The sequence below is a fragment of the Grammomys surdaster genome, unplaced genomic scaffold, assembly GCF_004785775.1.
Source record: "Grammomys surdaster isolate TR1022 unplaced genomic scaffold, NIH_TR_1.0 125953, whole genome shotgun sequence".
Lineage (NCBI taxonomy): Eukaryota > Metazoa > Chordata > Mammalia > Rodentia > Muridae > Grammomys > Grammomys surdaster.
Genome location: NW_021620773.1, coordinates 4,892,636 through 4,917,162, shown reverse-complemented (window position 1 = coordinate 4,917,162; position 24,527 = coordinate 4,892,636). Strand labels below are relative to the sequence as shown.

General features: G+C 52.1%; 1 protein-coding gene across 3 annotated transcripts in view; it reads left to right on the top strand.

The window, feature by feature from the left end:
- Positions 1–124: 124 nt before the first annotated feature.
- Positions 125–24,527, top strand: part of Gramd4 (GRAM domain containing 4) — a 74,470-nt gene continuing 50,067 nt past the window's right edge. The window contains exon 1 of one of the 3 annotated variants that reach the window (XM_028753740.1): positions 125–181. In XM_028753740.1, coding sequence (XP_028609573.1) covers positions 153–181 — 29 coding nt within the window. In that variant the 5' untranslated portion in view covers positions 125–152. Of the gene's footprint in view, positions 182–2,713; positions 2,820–8,946; positions 9,005–24,527 lie in introns of those variants that run through there. The other 2 variants (XM_028753741.1, XM_028753742.1) reach the window with 2 other exon arrangements.

Here is a 24,527-nt window from a genome sequence, read left to right as displayed (position 1 = left end):
GTGAGCGCGCGACGCGGCGCCGCCTCCGCGCTCGTGGCCGGCACCCGCGGGGCCGCGTAGTCCCCGCTCCCCGGCGCCGCTGGGCTCCCGGGAGGGCGGCAGGTGCAGCGCGGCCGGGTGGCCGGCCAGGGGGGCGCCGCGGCGGCGGGTGGATGAGAGTTGGCCCCGATCACCCCGCAGGGTAAGCGGCGCGCACGCGGACTCCCACACGGACCTGGGCGACGCTCGCCACGCTCTGTCCCAGCCACCGGGCCGCGACCCCGTGCGCTGTGCCTCTCTTACTCGGTGACCCACAGCGGCGACCCTCCCTTCGGGGAGCAGCGCGGGCGCGCCCCGCACACACGCTCCCGGGGCGCGCGTCACGGCCGCCCCTCGCGCGTCCCACGGGCGCTGTGCGGGTCAGGGTCCTGGTGGGCGAGAGGCAGACGTCGATGGGACGCAGGACCCAAACTATGATGTGGGGGGAGTCATTAGATGGGTCACCATGCGTAGGCCGCTCGCGGGGGGGTCAGGATGAGGGCGCAGCAAATGTCGTCCTACTGACCCACTCTTGGGGGTGGGGGAGAACTGGAAAGGAGGAGGGCTGTCCAGGCCGGTGTGGCCCAAGAGGTGACCCAGGAAAAGTTGTGGACGCTTGTTCTCTTTCCACACCCTGCTTTCTGTGTGTCTTTTCCTTTCCTTTGGAATTAGCCTATGGGATTCTGGGGACAGTTGGCACCTGGGCTGGAGCTTAGGCCTATGTGTTTATACAACCGTGAAGGTGGGGTGCTGTGTGGCAGTCCCTAGCCTAAGACCTCATCTGTCCAGAGCGGGACCAGCACCTCTGAAAGATGGAGAGGGGCTAGTCTGGATGTTGATTCTCCTGTCCCTACCTGTGGCCAGGGTAAGGAGCAGGCTTGTAGGGCCAGAAGGAGAACCTTGCACTCCTTAGAAGTTCCCCATTTCCAGAGGTAAGAGAGATTCAGTTTGGGGGAGACCTTGTTCAGAGTGGGTTCCCTTCCTGCCTTGCCTTGTATAGATTAGGGACAAAATTAAAGGTGCTGAGACTTTAAACCCCCACTCCCCACCCACACAACCCCCAATCTCACTGAAGACCAGCCAGGCAGAGGGGCTTGCTTTAGGGCCAGGCCCAGGAGGAGGGAGGGTCATGGTTCAGGCTCTGTAGGGTTTGAAATAAAGGACATTTGGAAGTTAGGTTTTTCTCAGGTACCTGTTCCGTGGCATTGGGCAAGGCTGTGAATATCCCCTCCCTCAGTTTCCTTATCAGTGAGTTACGAAAGATGAGATAAGAGTTAATGAGATGATACAGGTTCCATGTTGGCCAGACACACCCTAGGTGAGGAGTCAGGTGAGGCCATGCACGATTTGCCTCTCAGGTGACCTTAGTGGCCCTGCAAAGATATGAAGGATCTTTTCTCGTTTTGCCCAACCTGTTCCCAGGGCCATTTGGGGACACACAGCCCGGTCCAGTAAGAGTGTTTTATTTAGTATCCCTGCCCCATGCTAGGATGAAGCCACAATCCACAGATGCTCTCTGGGACACCCCATCTGGGGGGGTCTCAGTCAGTATGCCTGCTCCTCCCTCCTCCCCAGGCTGCTTCTGGATGTTGGAGCCCCCTGCTGTGACACTGACTACAGAACTCCCAGGGAGTATGGGCTAGGTACTGATGTCTAGGAGGTTGGGTGCCCAGGATCAGATTCTTTGTGTACCATCATTTCCCTGTTTTGCTTGTTTTTCCTCGGCCATCCTGGCTGATGATGGGGAACATGGCTGTCCCTGTTGGTCCCAGAGATGTCTGTCTGAGTCCATGCTAGGACTGAGTTTCCTATAAACTGCCCTGGACAGTCTCAGAGTTGAGGTCTGTTTCTATACCGCCTGGCACCTGTTTATCCTGTGCCTCCTACCCAGCCAGGCAGAGGGGTTTTTGCAGAGATGTCTTCCTTAAGGAAGGTCTCTCTCCAAACCTCCTGGCGCCCTCTGTTATCCTGGCTCCCCCGGAGTGGCGCCAGCAGACAGCGAAGTTGTCAGTGCCAACAGCCGTGGCCTCCGCTGTCCTCACTCTCGATGGGCTTCACCTTCACCTTCACCACCTAGAAAGAGGAGAGTCAGACCTGTTTCCTGAATCAACATTTCTGCCTCACAATAGAGAGTGTTCCGCACAATGGAAACAGTGTCACTGGAGCCTCTGAGACACTCTTGGCTGTGCTCTTACTGGCCCCAGCATAGGAAGTTACAGCTGTTTAGAAATAGCAGCTCCAGCCGTGCCACATCTGGACAGAATTCATGTCTGGAGAACCAAAGGCTCAGTGTTCTGCTGTAGGACCCTTGTTGTGTAATCTGCTACATGGTGTCTCTTCCTTCTCTGGGGACACATGGGAGCCCTATCCAGTTCCTCATGCTCTGGTAGGGCTTCTCTTTAGAAGCCTGATCTACCGAGCCTTTACAGGATTAGGGTGCTCATGATGGAGTGAGGTTTGTGTTTGGGGGCCATCCTCTTTGGAGAGCTGGGCAGGTTCTCCTCCTGAGCACCGCTGGCCTCTCTACTTTGGTATTTGGCTTTCTTGGTCTATCTTAATGACAACACTTTGTGTGGTGGCAAGTGCCTGTTAGTGGGAGATGCTGTGACAGGCTTGTGTGGTTGGGCCACCTTTTCTGAGTTTCTGCATTCTTCCCCGCTAGGTAGACTTCGAGGGTGCGGCTGGCCCTCTAGCAGTGTGGGGCAAGGCTGCGGCCCGCCTGCGTAGGTGCCTGTTGGGACAGCTGCAGACCACTCTGCACTGTGTCAAGAGTGGAGAGACAGCAATCCTGAATCTAGAGGGTAAGATGGGAACCATGCAGAGTGAGTCACAGGTGACTGTAGCCGGACTCGCCGCAAGGCAAATCCTCTTTCCCCGGCCTCAGGTGGCCATTTCCAGGGAGGCCTCCACTCCAGGGTAGTTTGACCATAAATAGGGGCTCTGGAAGGTTTGGAATGTGACCTCCATGAGCTGACTGGGGACTTTTTGGTGCCATTCATAGTGGCTTTGGGGCTGCTTTCTCCTTGGTTTTCCCCTGGTGGCTTCCTGCTTTTCTTCATTCTGGACAGAACTAGAAAATGGTGCTTAAAAAGGGGATGAAAGTCGTTAGCCAGGTGTGGGCCAGCTTCAGGGAGGAGGCCTAGCCTAGCCCTGCCTAGGTGGGTGGGCCCAGGGCAGCTGTACCAGGTCAGAGCTGGTGGCTGATGGAGAAATGGCCTGTGAAGAAAAAAAAAAAAGTCAGGCTGTGACAGACTGGGGTTTTCCTAATTGTTGAAAACATCGATCTTTTCTCCTGGGGTGCCTGCGTGTGGCCGGTACAGAAGGCCTGGGAGGGGACTTCGAGCTATAAGTCACCACTAATAACATTTGACATCTAATGGCCATTGTTAAGACTGTTTGGTGTTTGAATTATAACCAGGGTTGTGATTATACTTAAGCCTGTGATTAAAGTCCCCTGGGGTTAGACAGGAAGACAGGAAGTATTGGCCTATCTAAAAAAAAAAAAAAAAAAAAAAAGTAGTAAGAGAACTCAGTCTACACACTACACACTGTGCTGAGTGCCTTTCAGGAATCCTCTCGCCCCATGCACTTTTGCTATGATCATCAGGTGAAGAAACTGAGGCACAGAGAGGGCCACAGCTTGTTCAAGTGCTCGTTAGTTCTGTAGCAGAACTAGGACTTGAACTTTGGGGCCACAGCAGCTCTAGAACCCCATGGTAAGCCTTCTGTTAAAGCTGAGTTAAAGAGACCATGTGGTTTTTAAAGACACGGCTGTATCTCTCAGAGGGCCTGGTGACATTCTTCTGAGATGTTCTCGTTCATGGTTTGTTTTTGTGACTATTGAAGATGGGTTCTGTGGTGGGCTTCATCTCATAGTAAGGGTACCTCTAATACAGAGAAGTTTGGGGGTTTCTCCAAGATACAAGACTTTGCCTCCTTTTCTGTTTGTCTCTCCTTCCCATGTAGACGGTATGTGCTTCCCATAGCCAGGGTCCCTCCACACCCAGTTAGCGCCATCCATGTACCTGTGTCTGGCAGCCTCTAGTGATCCTGAGTGGCACCGAGTGGGCACCGTGCTCTGCCTTCTCTGGGCCATTTGGCAGTTCGTACTGCAAAGACCCTTGCTTTAGGGTTCATCTGTAGTTGAGCCAGACTGTGTGATCAAGAGGGGCGAGGCTCTCTGATCGCTGCCTCAGGGAGAGAGCGAGCCTAAGAGAGAATTTGCTCTTTTTAGGCATCTTTGTTGAGGAATAATTCACACGACACACTACCCACCCCCTACAGAGATAATTTACTGCTCTCAAACCCATTCATAATCTTGTCAACTGTAAGCCTTAGAGGATGTTTCCAGAACAAGACAAGGACCGGGTGGCTGGCACTCCACTGCCTCTTTCTCTAGCTGAGGCCATCACCACGATTGTTTATCTAGGGACTTGTCTTTTCTGGACACTTAATGTACCTGCCATTACACCGTGGGTGGCCTTTGTGTCAGCTGTCCTTGTTTATTGTGGATGTGTCCTGGTGGCAGTTGTGCCTGGTGTCCATCTGTCCACTTTCCTGGCCCTGCTCTGCCCCCTATGTCAACACTCTGTTGTACCGTTAACATCTGAAGCTGCTGTTGTTTGCTTGTTACTGTTTGTGGACTAGCACTCATACATTTAAAAAGTTGTAGATTACGTTTATTTGTTTTTGTTTGTATGTTTGCCACAGCATACATGTGGAGGCCAGACGACAATTTTTGGGAGTCAATCTCTTCTTCTATCACGGGGTCCTCTGTCCCTAGGGATGAAACTTGGGTCATCAGGTTAGGTGGCAGTCTCTGTTTCCACCCATGGTTATTAATGACGTTCTCTGCTTCACAGGATGCCTTGAATTTTGCTTCATGTCCTTGTTTCTGTCCCAGGACCCCCATCCAGGTCCCATATATGTCTGGTTATTGTATTCCCTTAGGCACCTCTTGACCATGACCCTGTCTCAGACTTTGGTTGACTCCTTGAGGAGTGTGGTGGCCTGCGGGGCCCTGTGTATCACTTGGGAATCCGCTCTTGAGATTTAGATGGTTTTGTCATGGTGAGTCTGGGGTGATGGGTTTGGGAAGGGCTGCAACATTCTTGATGTCTGGATTCTGTCGTTCAGTGTGACTCCAATATACCCTATCTGTGAAGGAGCCTCTCTGTCAAGACCTTCCCTGCGCTGCTCTTTAGAAGGAATTCACAGTGTATCCTACAACTGAGGCTAGGGAAAGGGGCTCCGTGCTACCCCCTAAAAGGCCGAGAACCTGAGTTATTTGGATTCCGTGTGGATAGGGGAATTGTCTCAGCCACTCATTAATCATTGATTTCTATTCGTGTTGATTCATATGTTACACTTTATTGTGCGACTCCACTTGGCTTCTTTCCTTACTCTGTTCTTTTGCTGTTACTCCTGGGTCCCATAGATACCACATGCCTGCAAGAACCTAAGCTCCTCACTGCTGCTTGGTGCATAGGACATTCTATGTTCAGCCTTAGAGTCTGCCCATTCTAGAGTCAGCATCAGAAACCCAGATCTAGTGCTGGTTGCTACTGGGGTTTGGTGGCTTCTAGACTCCCTCAAATGGAAGAAAATGAAGTCTATGTTTGAACTCTGACCCCCAAGCCCCTGCATCTGTTCATGAGCACATCCAGGCATGGAGATCTGTGTCTATAACAAGGGAACTGCATTCACAGATGGCTAGTTCTAGTCTGGTCACTCATGGATGGTTCTGGTCTCTTCTCCTTGTAGATCAATACTATTCCACCTTAGCAGCATGGTGCTAGGATCTTTCTCCCTTAGCTACTCATGCATTTAATCCTTCAATGTCAATACTCACAAAGTGAGATCAGAACTGTTATCTTGCAGTGCACAGGGAGAGTCTGCCAACCCAGAGCCTTACCAATCCATTCAGTGGGTATGCACTTTGGCCAATTAACCTCCCCAGAGATGCTTCTGGAACTGGCTCTGTGATGGAGAGAGAATCAAGGGGAAGTTGTGGATGGAAGGACTGCTTTGCTGTGCTCAACAGCCTGGCTGTGGGATGGGCACAGACAGGGACAGCCCTTTGAAACTTGAGAGAGGGGGTGACGTCTGAAGGAATCCTCATAGTCTGGCCTCCTCACGAAGGGTGGAGAAAGGCCACGGTGAGCTGGCAGCTTTGGAGTTCAGAGATCTTTGACTTTGATCCTGACTGGGTCTGTCTCCTCTTTGCCTCTGAACTTGCCACTTTGGCAGGGAGGAGTCTTTGAATGGGTCTCTGAGCACAGAAGGTACACCCAGTTGCCTTTCTGGGAAGTGCCACTCATGCGCTCTTGCTGACTATGGTGGTGAAAGGGAGTAAAGTGGCACTCCTATGCTGATGTGGGCTTGGTTCTACTTCTTTATAATGGACTTGATGGTAGCCATCGCCCTATTTGTCCAGCTGTTCAGGTCATCAGCAGCTGGTGCTTGTGGCAGGGTAGGGGCAGGGGCGGCATGCACAGTGGTTATTTAGACGGGAATTGTGTAGGCTGGAGGTATGCCGGGTGCAGGCTGGCTGGCTGGGTAGATATCAGTAGACAGATCCCAGCCCTGATAGGCCCTGAGAACAGGCCAGAGGGACACTGATATTTCAGAAGAATGTAGCCACCTGAGCAGACTCAGGAGACACCTGGACAACACCTCTATTTCATGTTGCTGTCTGCTTGCACTGAAGTGAGATAGGTCACCAGACAACTCTTTGGCTCAATGAGGCTGTTTCGAGGTTGGGATTCTATTTTCTGTGTGATGTAGGCTGAGCTCTGGCGTGCCCTGGGATAGATGCCGCCCCAATCCTTGATGAGCATGGAAGTGAATAGAGGGGATAGGGGTGCAATCTGTACTGTCTACACTCGCAGGGAGGGGCAAGCATACTGCTGTCTATACATGGTGATTGCTGCTTTCTCTATAGATACACATTTTTTTTTTAGAACTTAGAAGTGTTTTTCCCCTCCCACTGTTGAATACTGATATGGGAGATAGCTTCTGGTTGTAGTTTAAGAAGCCCTGGCTTGAAAGATCTCAGCTTCATCTGTACTCCTAGCCTTGTCTCTGTACATGTTTATCAAGGATCTGCCATGCTTGACACTAGACAGCGCTGAATGTCGTCACTGTCCTCTGGGGACCTGTGGTAGATGGAAGGTTAGAACACCTGGCTGGTGCCCGGGAAAGCAGCCCTGGGAAGCATGACTGTGTTAGTGAAGGTCCATTGTCCTTCACGGCCACCTAGTTGTCCTACCCTGCAACTCAAGCCTGAGGCTTGTAGCTTAGAGGACACTTGGGAGGAGACCCGTGATGTTAGGAAGGCATATTCTGGATGGGCCATTGAGTGAGTAGCTGGGCATCTAAGACTCTGAAGCTCAGGGTGGAGAGATGGCTCAGGACAGTAGTTGCCGGTCAAGCAGCAGACTGGGGTTCGGTTCCCAGCACCCACGTGGGAGCTCACAACTGTCTAACTCCAGTTCCAGTGGTTCTCATGTCCTCTTTTGGCCTCTGTCGGTACCAGGCATGCACTCAGTGCACGTATGTTTGCAGGCAAAACAGTTGTACACGTAAAATAAAAATAAATAAATCTTTTTTTTTTAAGGAAAGAAACCAAGTTTTTAAAGAAAAACGAAAAAAGAGGACAGAGCACGTGACACGTGACTGAGGATGTGTCCTCAGGAGGCTGAGATAGGAAGACAGTTCACAGCCTGGGCTACATCACAAATGTACCTCAGTGCTCTGGCAGCATATATGAGGCTCTGGGGTTCAATACTCAGTACAGACTATAAACAAACAAACAAACAAACAAACAAATCTATGAAATGTCTGTGTTACAAAACCCATTCTGTCTTCAGAAGAAGCCTGCTACAGCTAGCTAGCTGCCCAAGGAGTGGCTGGGAAGGCCACATGTTGGTAGTGGTTTTATGACTTGCTCTGGCCCCTCTGTAGATTTCTGACAGGATGGGCTACTCTCTCCCTCAGAGGAGTTTTCAGTCAAGTACAGGACTCTTCTGGGTTCTGATGAGCCCCCGACTTGGGAGGGGACCCTGAGCAAGAAGAGATGATTTTATTTTATTTTTTTGGTCCCTAGCCACTGCTAGGCATCGAGGGAGGCGTATGAGTCACTTCACAAGTCTGAGAACTGGAACCTGAGGTTTGAGTGTGTGTGGGCAGGGATGGAGGGCTGGCTGGAAGCCCAGCTGTCCAGAGTGATGCCCCTCAGCATAGGAGAAAGCTACACAGTCTGTGTCCTAGAGAGCCTCAGAATCTGCCTATCTGGGGTCCCAGAGGCTGGTTTCTGTAGCCTAGCCCTTCCCCACCCCTTTTACCCATATTGAATGGTCAGGGGTCTGATAGAAGAAGGTGGGGGTCATGTGTCATTTTCTGAGGCAGTGCCAGAGAGGTGGCTAGGGATGAGGCGGGGGTGAGGTGGGGTGGGGTTGGGATGTGGGGTAGGTGGGGGGATGGGACGAGGGTTGTGATGCAGATCAGAGGGAGTGGGGCCGGGAAGAATGTGGAACAGACATGCTTACTAGATCCTGGATCAAGAAGGAAGGTGACATTTTGTTCAACAGCTTGCTGAAGAGTGCAGGGGTGTGTGAATCACTTCAGAAGGCATTTCCGTCAGAAGGTTTAAATACAGTGAGAACGAGGGGGGGGGGTGTAGTGGTGTGGAAGGAGAGAGGGAGAGAGGGAGGCATGGAAGGGTGGGACTCAGGTGCTGGAGGGAGAGTTCAGAGGAGTGACATCTGTGAACCTGTTGTTGGTCTTCAGGGCCACTGCCCAACGGTGGGAGCGCCCACGTGCGACTTTACCACACATTTAGTTGTCTTTGTAGAGAGGAAATGAGGCATGAGTCAGCCTCCCGCTGCACCAGGGTGGAGCCCCAGGAGGATGGCCTGGATGGCCTCCTACACACACACACCCCCTCCGCCCTGCTGAGAGCCCCACTACCCTCACTGGATTTGAGGCAAGTATCAAAGGGACAAGGGCCTGCTCAGGAGGGACACCGAGGGCAGAGAGGGGCTAATGTGGATGGCATCTAGTCCACTGGGGCTGGGGAGGTCAAGCCATGTTGGGCTTGATCTAAGCATTGTTCTCTGAGCTGAACACCAGGAACTGTGACCCCCAAGAGTGGACGACCCTGGGGATTCCCTGGGAGGGACAGGGGCTGTGATCTATGTGACACTAGTTCTAAACCTACAGAGGACAGTGAATGCCACCAGATTCCAGGTCGCTCGTGTTAGCTGTTAAATATCAGGATTGGGGAGGCCCACAGGCCAGTGGCTCCCTGAGAGGAAGGCAAACATTCCAACTCCTTGAGACCAGCAATACTGTGTGGATGAGGGGCAGGCTGGCTGGCTCCCAAGACAGCCATGGGTGGATACTCTGTTTACATTGATGTATGCAGGGAGGGGCAGGGTGGGCTGCTTACAGGCAGGAAAAGGGGAGCTGGGCCCTGGCCAACTACCATCTGGGCTTTTAAAAGCCCCATCTGATCTCCTACGGCAACAAAGTGCTACACTTCAAGGTTGCCCAGCTATAGATGGGCCTGGGGGTTGGGGTCCTCAAAGCTGCAAGTTGCCTGTCATTCCTTTGGCCTTCTGCCTAGGCCTGTTCCAGGTACTCCAGCCCTTGAACTCTCCATTCTCCCACCCTGGAGTACCATAGGGATCCTTCCTCTAGCCCTGTCCCTGTCACTAGGCCTTGGTGGTCCCACGAGGGTGTGGGGAAAGTATTGGATTGGATGAGTCTGGGTAGTGACCTTTTTTCCTGACTGACTGGTGCCAAAGCCCTCTGCCCTTGGTCATGCCTTCATGGTGGGGCCTGGAACAAGTGGCCGAGTCTCTCTGAGTGTCTCTCATTTCTCCTCCAGAGAGAGGTCAGTGACTACAGAATACATGTAGGTCCTTAGATGTCATGATGCCCACCCAAGCATCGTCAACTGTTACTGAATAAAGTCTGGGTCTGCAGTCTGGCAGTCTGTAGCCATCCAGGACAGCTGCTGGGTAGAGTAAGTGCCCTAGAGGGGACCTTTTCCAGAGTGAGGGACCTTTTTTGAGCGTTCTGGTTTCTTTAACTCCCAAAGCCGTGGAATTTCCTCGAAGGAAGAGAGTCCTGGAAGCAATGGGAGCCCTGGATGCTGGGGAGAAAGAACTCTGGAGCTTGAGGAGCTTGGGTAGTAGCAGAATCTCTGTCCCTGGTGGCCTGAGGGCAGATGGCAGTTGGAGGCTGGGTTGATTGGGCCCAGGGAGGGGTGTCTGAGGCCGCCCAATCCAGGGAGTGAGTGGGCAGGCCAGAGGTTCCAGGGAGGAGGCTTCCATCCCTCCACAGTAGCCCCAGAAGGGGCCATGTGATCTCCACATTGCTGATGAGGAAGTGGCCATTTGAGAGGTTCCACCTTGTCTTTTGGTGGAGCCCAGGGACTTGACATCTTACTACCCACTGTGGTCTATGTATTTCCAAAGGTCAGTGCTGGTCTTCACTCTTATTCTTGGGCATGGGCCTTGAGGGGTAACCCTCAAGTCTTTTGTTGACCCCTCTCCTCAAGGCTTCTAGGGACTCTCCATCATGTGTACCCATGAAGATCTTGTGTCTGTCTGAACCTCTTTCCCCTCCCCTCCCCTGGGGAGCCTCTCCTAGCAAACAGTTTCTGCGTGGTAGTCAGACCCTCACATAACCCCCCCAGTCCTTCCTAGGACCCTCCCAACATTTGGCTGCATGTGGCATGGTGTGTTCATTGGTAGGAGGCCCCACCATCTAATGTATTCAGTGCTGCAGGGTAGGTTCAGAGAGATCAGGTGCCTTTCTGACTGGATAGCCAGAAAACTGAGGCCGGTGGCTCCAAAGCCAGTGTTTGTCCCCAGTGCTGACCGGAGTGACTGAGCCAGAGGCTGGTGTACACCCAAGGCTGTCAGAGACCTCGCTTTGAAGGAGAGGAGGGATTCTGGGAGCTAGATGCTCAGCCAGCAGTTCTAGATGCCACCACTGACATGACCTGGGGTTGAAAGTCTTGATTGATTTAAACCTAGATTCACCAAACCTTCCCAGAGATGCGGACTGTTGCAAGTTGTGGGCCATTTCCGTCCCTCACAATGAGCTAGGCACAGTCAGAGGTGTCAAGTGACATTGATGAGCTTTCAGGGGTAGCTCTGAACCTGAGGGCTGGCCAGTCTTGCCATCACTTCTTCCCCTTGCAGTAGGCTCTACAAAGGCAGGTGCCTCCTCCCCTCTGTCCTCAGCAGTTGGCTAAGGGCCTGGGACAGGCACTGAGAACACTGTAATGTCTGAGGAGAGCCCATTGGTGCCGGTTGCCCGAGTACAAATCCTGTCCTCACAGCCTGGCTTGGTAGGCTACCAGGACTTGTCTTGGCTGTGCAACAGGTACAGTTCAGTCTCAGCAGGATCCTGTTGCCAGGGGAGGGAGGCCAACTTCCCCTGTCAACCCCCCTCCCCAACCACTAACTTAATTGACAAATAAGTATTGTTCCTTTAAGGTAGGCGAGGGTGTATTTTTTTTTTTTTGTAATTGAATATCTAATGGTAGGATTGAAAATAGTCTAGGGTGTTGCTGCAGTGATTCATAATGCTCAGTGGCTGTGTAGGGGCCTTGCTCATTCAATGTGGGATTGGCTAACTGCACAGGCCTGGGTGGTGGGGGTGGGGGAGGGGAGATGTTGCTGGGAGGGGGGGTGGCACAGCTCCCTTCACTTGTCAAGGCAGGCCTCCCACCACAAGGGACTTAGGGTCCAGTAGTTTACATGAATGGGAGTTAGCTTTGAAATTGGTTTTCACTTCCAGGATAGGCCAGCCTGAAGGAGGGGCTGCGGCTTCCTGCCACCCGCCTTGCCACTTCTTCCTGACAGGGGAGTTAGCTCTTCTGTTTCTGAGTGTGTGAAGGATTTTAGCAGCAAATTGAACTCCTTGTGGCCTATTTATCGAGTATCTCAGAATCACACCGATATTTTGTCCTAAATTCCGTATAATTAGAAGATGGAAACTCCACTCGGCCATTATTTTGGTTCGACAGCATAACCTAAATTAGAGCTATCTCTCCATGTGCTTTCAAAAAAGAAAGAAAGAAAGAAAGCTTTTGAATAACGGCAAGAAAGGAATTGATTTTTATCTGCTGGGCTCCCAGATGCGGGAGGGAAGCACAGTGGCTTAAGTAACCCAGAAGGCCGTCGCCTCTGTTCGATTTGTTGGTGTTTTCTCCTTACCAGTGACAGAAGGAGATCTAACTCTGTCGTGTTACAAGCCCTGACCTCAGGGACCCCAGGTTTCTCAGTGGGTCCTCACTGGGGTGTCTTTTTTCCCCAGACCTTGGGTGAGACCATCTCCCTGCCTGGAATGTTCCCACCTCAGGCAGTCTCCTGTCTCCACAGGGTGTTGAAAGTGAGGTAATAGGGATGTGTGACTCTTTCTGCTGTTTTTCAGTTGCCTCATTCCTGTGGGTCTGTGCCCATGTGAGTGCAGGTGGCGACCCTGTCCCTGCCCTCTGAGGAGTGCGCACAGGGCAGATGGAGGTGAATCCTGTTGCCTGGAGTGGTGGGGCAAGTCTTTAAGAAAGAGATTTGGGCTGGGCATGGTGGCACATGCCTTTAATCCCGGCACTCAGGAGGCAGAAACAGGCGGATATCTGTGAGTTCAAGGCCAGTCTGGTCTACAGAGTGAGTTCCAGAACAACTAAGGCTGTAGCACAGAGAAGCCCTATCTCAAAAAACCAAAAACAAACAAAAAAGGAAGGAAGGAAGGAAGGAAGGAAGGGAGGAAGGAAGGAAGGAAGGAAGGAAGGAAGGAAGGAAGACAGAAAGATTGATTGATTTGGGCCTGAGGAGATGGTCCAGTGGGTGGGGAAAGATACTTGCCGTACAAGTGTGAAAGTGTGAGGCTGAAGTTTGGACCTCTGCACCCATATAAATTTGAGAGGGAATGGAGCTCCCTGTAATTCCAGTGTACAGGAGGCAGAAACAGGACCTCAGACAAGCTGGACGACCAGACTAGCCAAATTGCTGAGCTCTGGGATCTGTTGAGAGACCCTACCTAAATACATAAGGCAGAGAACAATGGAAGAAGACACCTAGGGTCAAACTCTCGCCTCCATATGCACCATTCCTTCCACGGCTTGTCTGGAGAACCTGGTGCCTGCTTGGTGTGCATTTCTCCCTCCTGGCTGCCTTCACTCTCAGGTCCTTCCTGCTAGAGGGAGGCAAAGGCGGTCTCATCAGACAGGGCTGGCTGGGTTAGGGAAGAGAAGCATCTTTTTTTTAGGCCAGGATAGGTGCAGAAGCCTGCAGTTAGAGGAGCCAGACACGTGTAGACATTCTTGGAGTGGATAGCTTGGGGCATGAGGGGACAGGTGAGGGGTCAGAGGGAGGTTTCCAGGTCTCTCGGAGCTCCAGGCAGAGGATGAGATAGTCTCTGGATCAGGAGAGACCATGCAGGTAGCTCTAAACAGGGCAGGTTTCTCAAGAGGCAAAACAGAGTTAGACACAGGGCAGCCAGCCCTGATGGGACAGGAGGCTGTCACTCTTCTGATGACAGAATCCTCTGGGAACTTTTTTCTCTTAGGAGAAAGTTGAGACCCTCAAAATGCAAAGGTATAAGGGAACCAGACTGGGAGGGAGTAGGCAGGCTCCCAGGCTCCCCACTTTTGCCATCTTGTAGACTTCTGCTGATGTGTGTACACACCAGGGAGTTGGACCTTTTGGTGTCATCCAGCTCTCGGCTCCATTTTCCCGTGCCTGCCTGCTATAGGTAACAGAGCCACGGAGCTGAGAAGAGAGGGACACAGCCATCGGTACCCCAACCTCCAGCATGAGGCCCAGAAAAATGTCCCCTTTCCTGTGTTGAAGTGACCCAGGCTCATGGGAGAATCTCTCTATATCTGCACCCAGAGCATTCCAGGCGATTTGAGTGTGTGTGTGTGGGGGGGGGGGCCCACTAACAGAGCAGGTTTTTGACCTAGCTGTTTTCCAAAGCAAAAGTGTCTTCCCACTCTGGCTTTCTGCTTTGTGATTCTCCCTTTAAAGCCACATGAGACAGGGACACCCCCTGCAACATGCACACCTGCACGGCCCCCTCATGTGGATCCGCATGGATCTGAATAATGTTCAGACAGTATTTGGGACCATTTGCAAGAAACCCCTGAAGCAGGAACCATTGACTTTTGGCATTCCCATATAGAAGGGAGTAGGGAGAGCCACTGACCCTAGTCTGAGATTCCAGCCACTCTCTCCTATGCTCCCCAGCTAGCTCCGAGTATGACTTTGCCCTAGCTGCATGTGGCCTTGGGGTCTGGGAAGGAGCTACAGGATATAGAGGCTGGAAGGTTCACCATAGGGGAGTTCCACCTATGCAGCTGTGGAGAAGTCGTCATTGGTGTAAGTGAGTCCAGTAAACATTGGTGCATCCACTTGGACACTGGTGGCATAGTACCTTGGGCTGTCCCTGGTTCTATACCTGGGGAGCAGACATTTGTTTGTCTTCCCTAGAAAAGTTCATTCAAACCCAGTTTTTGTCATCCATAGCTCTCTGAACCTGATATTCTGCGCCAGTGGCCCCTAGGGACATTGGGGGTCTCCAGGGAAGAGAATTATGGATTCTGAGAGGAGGGGGAGGCTTCTGATTGAGGCAGCTCAACCCTTGAGGGGGATCGGCCAGCCTCTGCCAGCCATGCGGGACCCCTCCCTCTTCCTGCGCTGTAGCCCTGGCTTCTCCAACAGCCCCTTCCCAGCTGTGAGGGAGGAATAGCTGGGTCCTGTCAGGAGGCCAAGACAGAAACATTTAGAGAATCACAAAGCCCGTACCACATGGCACGTGGCTACTCTGTCTGGAAGGTAAAGGGTTGATAGACACATGACTCCTTAGGGACCTGTGGCTAGTGCATTCTGGGTTCTTCACGTTCCTGACCTTCAGTTGATCACTATTTCACTACCTCAACCACCTCACCTCACTGCTCATCCAGGGGGTGAAGAAGGTGGATGTCAGGAGTGGGCACGAGCCGGCTGTGGGGTACACAGAGGGGCTTCATTATGTCACCATCCTGATGATAGCTCTGGTAGCCTGCACTTTCCCTTCATGGATACTCTCTAGACTCACTGTCATGGTTTCAGGCTGGCATCTTGAGGGGGAAGTCAGAGGCCACTACACTGAAGCTCCTCTCTGTTGTCTCTTTCTGGATGAGGAGGAAGGATATGCTAGCCAGGCCCAGCTCCCTGGCTCCTGTGAGGAGGGATATGGTAGCCAGGCCCAGCTCCCTGGCTCCTGTGAGGAGGGATATGGTAGCCAGGCCCAGCTCCCTGGCTCCTGTGAGGAGGGACATGGTAGCCAGGCCCAGCTCCCTGGCTCCTGTGAGGAGGGATTTGGGCTGTGTTTTGGAAGGCCGGGGAGGGGGGGTGGAGATAGCTGGTTAGGTAGCATCTCTGAGTCAGGCATCAGTTTCTGCAGGTGTGCATGTGACACAGTGACAGCTGTCACCTGGTCCAGCCTGAAGTAGGACCATGGACATAGGACCCTGTGAAGCCCTCTGTGGGTGGAGGTGGGTGCCTCTCTGGCTTCAGGGTACATGTGCCCAGCCCGGCTTTTGGTCTTCCCCTTAACTAACTGGCAGGCAGGATTTTTTTTTAAGCTTTTGGAATTGGGAGGCGAGGTCCTACAGAGTGTGTTCTCTTTTATCCCCGGCCTTTCCCTCATGGTACCCCGCCACCCTTTGTAAAGTTCCCTTGCTTCACAGTTGACTCAGCTGCTGTCCGTCTGGTGGAAAACTAGGAGCCTCCCTTCTCCACATTTCTTGTGAACCTGTTCATCCGGCCAAGCCAGGTCTTCACGCCTGCTTTCTTGAGACCTGCCCACCCCTGGGACTTAGGGACAGACCTTTGAGCTCTGGGTCGTTGGCCTGGAGGGCTGTGAAGTGACTGCTGCGGGAGCTGTCGCTGTCCCATGAAGAGGGAAGGCCTTTGCCAGGCGCCAGGTGTGGCCTTGGAGTGGTGGTGTGATTGTGGAAGGAAACATGCCAGGAGGCAAGGCGTTGTATCACTTGGACTTTCACGCTTCAGAGCTTGGATTCTCCCAGAGAGAGATCGGTCTGAGCCCTGAGGCCTGTGGGCGTGAGACAGTGCGGTGAGTTTGGGTGTCTGCTGAGGTCTCCTCTGCCTTTCTCCTGTTTTGAAAATCCTTTCAGCTGGTTTTCTTATTTTCATTAAGATAAAACAAGTGCATCTTTTTTAAAATCTGAAATTACTATTTGAAACAACTTTACTTGACACAGGGCTCTGGCTGTTGTCACCTTTCAAAGCAGAGAGCGGTCTGTTCTGGTCAGAATCATCTATTGATTTTCAGTTTAGTTTACTAGGGTTTCACTGTGGTGGCCTTTTTTAGTGAGACGTGGGTGACTCTTGAGATGTTTGGGGTTCTCTTGCTGCTGTGATAAGTGGGGGGGAGGATAAGGTTGTTGGAGGGAGGGGACAATGGGGTGCGTGGAGAGAAAGCAGAGTATGGGGGTGTTGGTCACAGAGGGAGATGTCAGCTCGCATCTTGGTTTTTGTTGCTGTATTCTAATTGTAGAAGGTTCAGGACATGATCCAGGTGGTGCTGGCCTGGATCTGTGAGCTGCTTTTTTTCACCATTCCTTTGGACCTCTGCAACAGTATATGACTTAGAATTTGCCAGCTGTCGGGTCCTGGCTCATGGATGTTCTGGGTGTGGGTTGAGCTATGTGGGGTCAGTTTTCGGCAAGGACCCATGGCAAAAGCAACAGTAGCCCTCGACTGTAGAATAGGGGACCTTAGCCCTCGACTGTAGAACAGAGGACCTGTGGTAATGTGGCCTTGGTGCCCCTCTGAGCTCCTGGAGAGCAGGGACACCTGATATGGATACAGGAGCTGAAAGTCAAGTCCACAGCTGTGTGGACTCAGGAGACTCAGGAGATCTTGAGGCGATGCCCTTGCCAGCGCTGAGGCCTATTTCAGGCTGGGACTGGGGGAAGGGCGAATGAACAAGGGGAGGCGTGCATGGAAAATGCTGGGGGTGGACATGGGGAGGTTGGGATATGGACTTGGCATACGCTAAGATGTTGTGATGTCAGGTCAGTGTGGTCCAAGACCTTAAGAGAATCCAGAACACACAAGCAGGAGACCCTTGGAAGACTGTACCTGTAGGGACCCAGGACAGGTATTTCTCCTGTTAAGCGACGTGGGTATGGGCCTGGGTACATTGTAGCTGTGCATTCTGGGATACTGACGCAGAGGTGGCTGTTGGCTTTCTCTTCAGGATATTTGGATTGTTAAAGACTTAATATTTCGGGGCAGTGGTGGCGCACGCCTTTAATCCCAGCACTTGAGAGGCAGAGGCAGGCAGATCTCTGAGTTCAAGGCCAGCCTGGTCTACAGAGTGAGTTCCAGGACAGCTAGATCTACACAGAGAAACCCTGTCTTGAAAAACCAAAAAAAAAAAAAAAAAAAAAGACAATATCACCCAGAGAAGTATTACCTGACAACCCAAATTAGCCAATGAACTTTGTTCTTCTCGACAAGACTCTGTGCTTTGGGGAAGATGGGAGTGTCCCACCCAACAGTCCCTTGCAGTGAAGTAGCCCCACTCACCTCTGGGTTATACCATCTTGGCTTTGGCTGGAGAAAGATACGGATGGGCGTCTCATAGGCCTTCCTGGGTAGGGACTCCCCGTTGTGGGGTGGGGTGTGTCTTCTTGCCAGCAAGTTAGCGAGCCTCCCAGCTGTGTCTGGCCACCAGCGACCCTTCTCTCTGTAGCCTGGACCTGCTTATGAAACAAGTGTCACTGAAGCCCTGACAGGAGAGGAGACAGCTTTAAATTGGGGAATCTTTAATGCCCTCTTTCCTTTGGTTTTGTCATGAGTTAACAACTCTCTGTAGCAGAACAGCAATACTGGTGGCGACCCAGAGTGCAGACCTCTTTTCCCACAAGACAGGGCCGTTAACCTGTCTCTGCCCAAGCACACATACACTCTGGCCTTCGCCTCAAAAATGTCTACAAATTGGAAGATAACACCTACGGGGGTTTAGACTTCCTTGTCCCTCTCAAATAACCCCGAACAAACCCATTGTTCTTCACTGGTTTCCATTTTCTCATTTTATTGGGTTATAGGGAAACTGAGGCAGGGGATTTATGGACCAAAGCATCCTGTAACAGGCAATGGGCGGGGGTTCTGTGGATGTGTCCTGCCCTTTAGTCATAAAACATTGTCCTCAAACTGTTTCGGAAACTGACTATTTCGTGCCAAGTTACTTAAGGCTGACCACAACCGGGCCCTCCATAATATGACCCCACTGGCATAGTAACAGTTCCTGAAGAGGCAGCCAAGAGTGCTCACCTAGGGGCTGTGTCCTGAGCCTGTCTAGCACATTCCCGATGGAAAGCACTGGTCCTCACTGAGAGGGAGGATGCTGGATGTGGGGCCTTGGGGAGTAGAGTGTGCAGGTGTGCAAGCTCGCACAGGTAAGCCATGCAGGCGTGTGGGCCCACAAGGTGTGCAGGTACCTCAGGGATGCTGTATGCTGAGGATAAGAGGTTTGTGTGGACTGTGGGAGTCAGGGAGGACTTCCTGGAAGGCCTGTGTAGGAAGACAGGAAGAGGCAGCTGTGCATAGCAGGGGTTCTGGGAAGTGTATGTGTTGGGAGACAGGGCTTGTATGGGGCTAGCTGTCAGGGTAACGTCAGTCTGCTGTTGTGTGCGGGTGATGTGACGTTGACAATGACCAGAAGACATCTGGGAGGTCCCCTTGCCCTACTGGGTCTCCACCCTTGCTCTTTGTGTTGGGGAGGGGCAAAGCCATGCTGTAGATAAGAAGGCAAAGGCTCACAAGTACTGGGATAAGGTCCACAGGGCCAAGAGCCTGTGGTAGTGAGGCCTGGAGTCCTGACCAGGAGCAGGACACTGTCCCATCTTGCCGAGGTCCTCTATGTTCTGTTTCTTTGTATGGGGTGGTGACTTCTACACCTAATCTTATCCAAAAGGCCGAGAAGTATTGAGGTAGTGACTTCTATCAGTTAGATACATGAGGATAAAGTTGGGTTGCTGAGTACCCCGAGATGTCCTAGCTGTGTCTTGCCTTCCCAGCAGCCCTTATGCACAGTGACCTCTGGTCAGGGCAGGGAGGAGCCCTGGCCCTGACACTCTCCACCCCCTCAGTTTCTATGCTGGCATTATCTGTTATTGCCCAAGCCACCTGCTGGCCTCCAGGCTCCCACCCACCCACATTTTCCTAGCCTCGCTCCTGGATACCAGCTTCTCCCAGGCTCTGCCTATCAGTGGGTGTTGTGGACAGCGGCCATTTGCAGAGCCATCCTGGGCTGTGTCCTTCTTGACAGTACTTTTACTGTGACATTTATACAAGGAGCCCCCCACCAGCCTTGAGTCTGACACTCGGGTCCTCTGCTAGGTGAGTTAGGCAGGCTAGAGGTCCTGATGTCCTTACTAACTTAGAGATGAATCAGGGCTGTTTCTGGCTGTGACCAGAAAGGAGATGGGTGCCCTAGCTGGCCCTGTGAAAGGAGTGGTTTTCTGGATCTCTTCTGGCCTTCTCTTTAAAGTGAGACTCTTCTGACCTGGCTCCTCTTCCAGATTCTGCCTGGATATAGCTCCCTGTAGGACCTGCTTCAGTCCTCTAAGACCTAGTGGCAGGTCAGAGGTCACAGGAGGGCTGTCCACTGGTTGCCTGGTGTCTATCTGGGAGGCCTCCGAGTCCGCCTTCCGCCCCTACCGCCTCCCACTCTTTCCTGCTTGGTCCCCACCTCCACCTTGGTTCCTTCACAGCCTTCAGGGGCTGAGGACATTCCAGGCTATGTGTATGTGGGTTGTGTCTATGGCTACCTCTTGTACCAGAAGTTAAAACAAAAAGCCTTTAAAGATATTTATTAACTTACTGAAGAATGTCCATGACAGCCCCATTACATGTCAGCACACACAGCACAAGCTCACTTAGAAAAATTATGGAGGAGAACAGAGAAGAGGGGCACCAGCATCGCTGTAGCTCTCCCCGGGGTCCCCTGTGACAGGACAGCCCAAGGATGGCCGGGTGCACTTCGGTAGGTGCTTTGAGCAGTGTTTTGTGGACATTTCAGCCCTGGCTGCTGATTCCGTTTTCTTGTACATGAATTCAGAGATCAGCTCACTGGGTCACTGGATCTTTTCAATCTTCGAGGGACTTCCTTCCTGCTGCTCTTCATGGTCCCCTGTGGTTGTGACTATGCATACACACACACACATGCACACACACACACACACACACGCACGCACACACACACACACCACCACCACCCATAGCTGTTGGTTTTAGAAGCCAGCCCAGCACAATTGCCTGGAAACAGGCTCCTCAGTTGCTGTATTCACCCTGCCTCATTCCTGGGCTCACATCTTGGTGGTGGTGGGGTACTAGGGGGGATTAGGGAGGGAGTTGGGGGGGCAGAAGAGGCCTAGAGCAGCAAGGCCAGATTCCACCTTCTACTTTGTGATGACCGTGTGTATCTTTCCTCCCTGATTCCTGTTTCTTCATCTCTTAAAAAAAAAAAAAAAAAGGAAGGCCTCTGTAATCACCATAGAAAGTTCCAGGGTTTTCTTAGTGTGTGTCATGCCTAGAGACAGAGACGAGGAACCAGGAACCCAGTATGGACAGCAGTCCATGGGCTTCACTGAGGTGTGGCCTGGGAAGTGCCAAGCGGGTCGCTTGTCCTCAGCAGAGCGTGGCTGGGGTTGAATCACTGAAGGTTGGACAGGCTAATTACCTCTGGCCAATTCCTGCCACCTCTGCCCCGTGCAGTCTGGCCGAGCCTCCCAGATGAACCCTGAGCTGCCTGCTGGTTTCCACATCCACGACCTGTGCTCATTTCCTGAGTCTTGACCACGACCTTCTCCCCTCTGTGAGTCACAGGTCACTTAGAGCCCCATACTGTGTTTGGAATGGGATGAACCTTAATCAGATTGCCCTGACATTTCCTCTCTGGTTTGTTTTGGTAAGAAGACACTGGCTGCACTACCCTCCCTGCATATCCACCAGCTGGCTCTTTACCTCAGTGGAGTGGCCCTCCTGGGCTGTCACTGTCCCTCAGGCTAGTGACACTCTTCTCCCTCCTGAGACCGGCATTTAAGGCTCCAGCAATATCACCCTCACCTTGTCTGCACCCCAGCACCCAAATCAAGGGCCTAAAACTCACGTCTACAATCCTGGCGCTCTGGAAGCTGCTGCAGGAGGATTGCTGCTAGTTCGAAGCTAACCTGGGTATGTAGTGAATTACAGGCCAGCCTTGGCTCCGGCATGAGATCTTGTCTTAAACAAGGACGATTTTAAATAAAAGCAGCAGCATGCCTGGCACATAGTAGGTGCACCCAGAACACCTAATAGGTGGTTGTCTTTAGTGTTCCTGAGCAGTGACAAACTCACACACTTTATCTTTACTGGCTGGCTAGGAGCCTTCCAAGAAGTCCCCTCAGACTGTAGCACTCCCAGGAACACTGTCTTCCTACCACCTTGCCCTTGGGTTACCTGAAGACTCTGCCTTAAGGCCAGCTCAGATTGCAACATTGGTTTATCTGCTTTTAGCTTCAGTTGTACCCAGAGGGCTTTGCAACTTGCTTTTCAATTTTACTCCTACCCATGGGACTTGAGAGTTTTTTGTTTGTTTGTTTGTTTTATTTTGCTTTTTGTTATTATTGTTTTGAGATGGAATTTCTCTGTGTAACCCTGAATGTCCTGGAACTCACTCTGTAGACAAGGCTGGCCTCAAACTCAGAGATTCACATGCCTCTGCCTCCTGAGTGCTAGGATTAAAGGTGTGAGCCACTGCCACCTGGCTGAGACTTGAGTTTTAAAGCAGTGGCAACAAGTGAGGGGTGCTGGAGGTTCCAGGGGTGCCAGCCAGGCAAGAACCATCTCCCTGGCTAGTATTGGTTTAGACATAAAATGTTTGATAGCCGTTGTCCTGTGCTGGCAGTGCTGGTCGGTATATATTCAGGGCTTGCCCTATCTGTGTGAGAGTCTCAGGCATGGCCTTTGATGTCAGCTGAGCCAAGCTAAGAAAACTAGAAGTGACTGGGGGGAAGGAACCTGGTTTGGTAGCTCGCAGGCTCTTCAGCTGGGAAGCTGTTTAAGGCCAGAGTCAGGCTCAGTTAGGGACTCGCTGAACTTTTATTGAACACCCACCATGTTCGTTACTCACCCGCTGCTAGCCCTTGTGTCCAGTTGTATACGAAGAGACATGAAGAAACTTCTATCCACCCCAGATAGGGCACGGACAGTAGATCCCACACTAGTCTAGCGTAGTGAACCAATGAATTTATTGGGGTTACGTACGGAAGCAGGGGTGACTCAAAGGCATTTACATCATTTGAAAGCCCACCCTGGCATGGTAATGACTCAGGAAAAAGCTACCATATTGGGAATGCCCTTGGCAGCGCAGATTGGCCAGGAGGAAAATCTCCACTCCTCAGAATGTATTGCTTGCTTGTTTCCCCCCCACCCCCATCTTGTGAAGTCTTTTAACTTTTTGAACTGAGTAAGTAACTTTGATTAGCTTCAGGTCTCCTGAACCTCCCTCCATCCTGCAGGAGGGAGTGCTTCTTTCAAATCCTCTACATACTCGAGGAGTTACCTGCTGTGAAGCTGGCCAGACCCACAAACCATTGGATCCAGTTTTCCAAGTAGTGTGCCCCGGGGACATGGAAGAGCCTGTGCAGGGGTCTGGGAACATGGCCTGGAGTCTCCATGTGGTGGCATGTGATCCAGTGTTTTCATGGGCCTCATTGATTGATGGTGCCCAACGTATGCTTGCCATCATGAATAGAAGAGCCAGCTGGATCTCTGAGAAGGTGCTGGTCAATCCTAGGTAGACTTGCCTCTGACTGAACCCTCAAGTGACTGCCCTGTTTTGAGATGATCTGGATCTTAGGGCATCCTCTATACTGTGTGCTTGGTTGGGAAAATAAGGGACAGCGCTGGCCACGGCCGCGCACTGTGACTGTTCACAGCCGGCTTTCCTCCCTGTGCCTATGGCTGATGACGATCTTGTAGGCGCTCTTGCCTCTCAGCACACAGCATGCGAGGGTGAGTAGCCGTGTGTGTGAGATCTTATTGGATTCCTCTATCTCCGTGTGGCCTGGATTTATGTAGTTCACATCTGGCCCTGCTCCTTTCCTTCAGGGCGTGTGTTCCTCAGGCCTCCGAAAGTGGATCCCTAGTGCTGGCCCGTTCAACCATTTAGTGGGTCAGTAACTCCCAGGGATCTTGTGGGAGTTCATTCTCTTCATAGATGCATTGATCTAGGCGGAAGGTGTATATAGATAGCTACCTGTTTCTGTCTGGTTTTGTGAATGCTCATTGGCACACAACCATGCCTGTTGGCATTGTGACAGACAGTTGGTCAGGGACTAGATGGCCCCCATCCCACCTGGCCAGTGGATTCCCCACAGCACCATCTGCGGAGCCCTGTTCCCGCAGTGGGCTGCATGCTTTCGGATCAAGGATGGTGCCACATTCTGCTTTCTGGAATGTGGGCCAGGGCCGTGGCAGGGAGACAGGTTGTATCCAGCAACTGCAGAGGGCGTCTCCTTGCAGGTGACCCATTGGTTCCATCTGTCCTGGTTGCGTTGGGGATGACTGGAGTTGGGGAAAGAATGCTTTGCCAGTAAGGAATTCTTGCGTGGGTTTCCTGTTGCTGAGTGTAGTCACTTATGCAGTAGAGGGTTTTGCTCAGTTACCTGCTGAAGTGCAGGTTTTCCCCGCAAGCTTTCTTTTCTTAAATGAAGCTGTGTGTGTGGCTACTCCATTAAATTCCCACCCAGTCTTAAAGGCATAGATAGGGACCTGTGGGCTACATTATACTAGGAAGGATGTCTGGGCTCGGAGCTCTGGGGTGTGTTAGGATCAACGTATATTGCTGCTGTCTTACCTCTTACCCTGCCTGCCTTCTCAAGCCTCATCATCAGTGGATCAGCAGTAGCAACCCTCAGTATGGGGACGGAACTAAGGAAAATCTGATGTGTGTTGCGGGTGGGGCCGGGATGGATGGCTGGGGACCTTGTTCCATTTCTTGTCAATCAAGGAAGGGGCCAACAAGAGAGAGATGCTGGCCTTCAGGCTTAAGAAGTCCTGGAGTGACTATGCTTGTCAACAACATTCCAACCGTGGCTGCTTTGCTGACATTGCCGATGAGGGTATTCCTCTCCACAGGTTAGAGGAAGGAGGTCCTGGGGGAGGTGCCGGGATCTCTTAAGTGTGCTCTAACTGCCTGGTGCATTTGTCTGGGGTTCTGTGGAGTGAGCTTGGACAGAGGGCAGGTCACCTGGAGATGGTCTTCATGTGGGTGGGGTTTGTGTATAGTCCAGGCAGTCAGGACTGGTTGGCTCTAGGAACTCACTTCAGAGCTACAGAGGGTCTTGGTGACAGAATGTAGAGAGTTTTGTGTAGGGGGGACAAAGAGCTTGGTGACCAGTGGCTGGCTGGAGAATCTTTGCTCCCTTATGT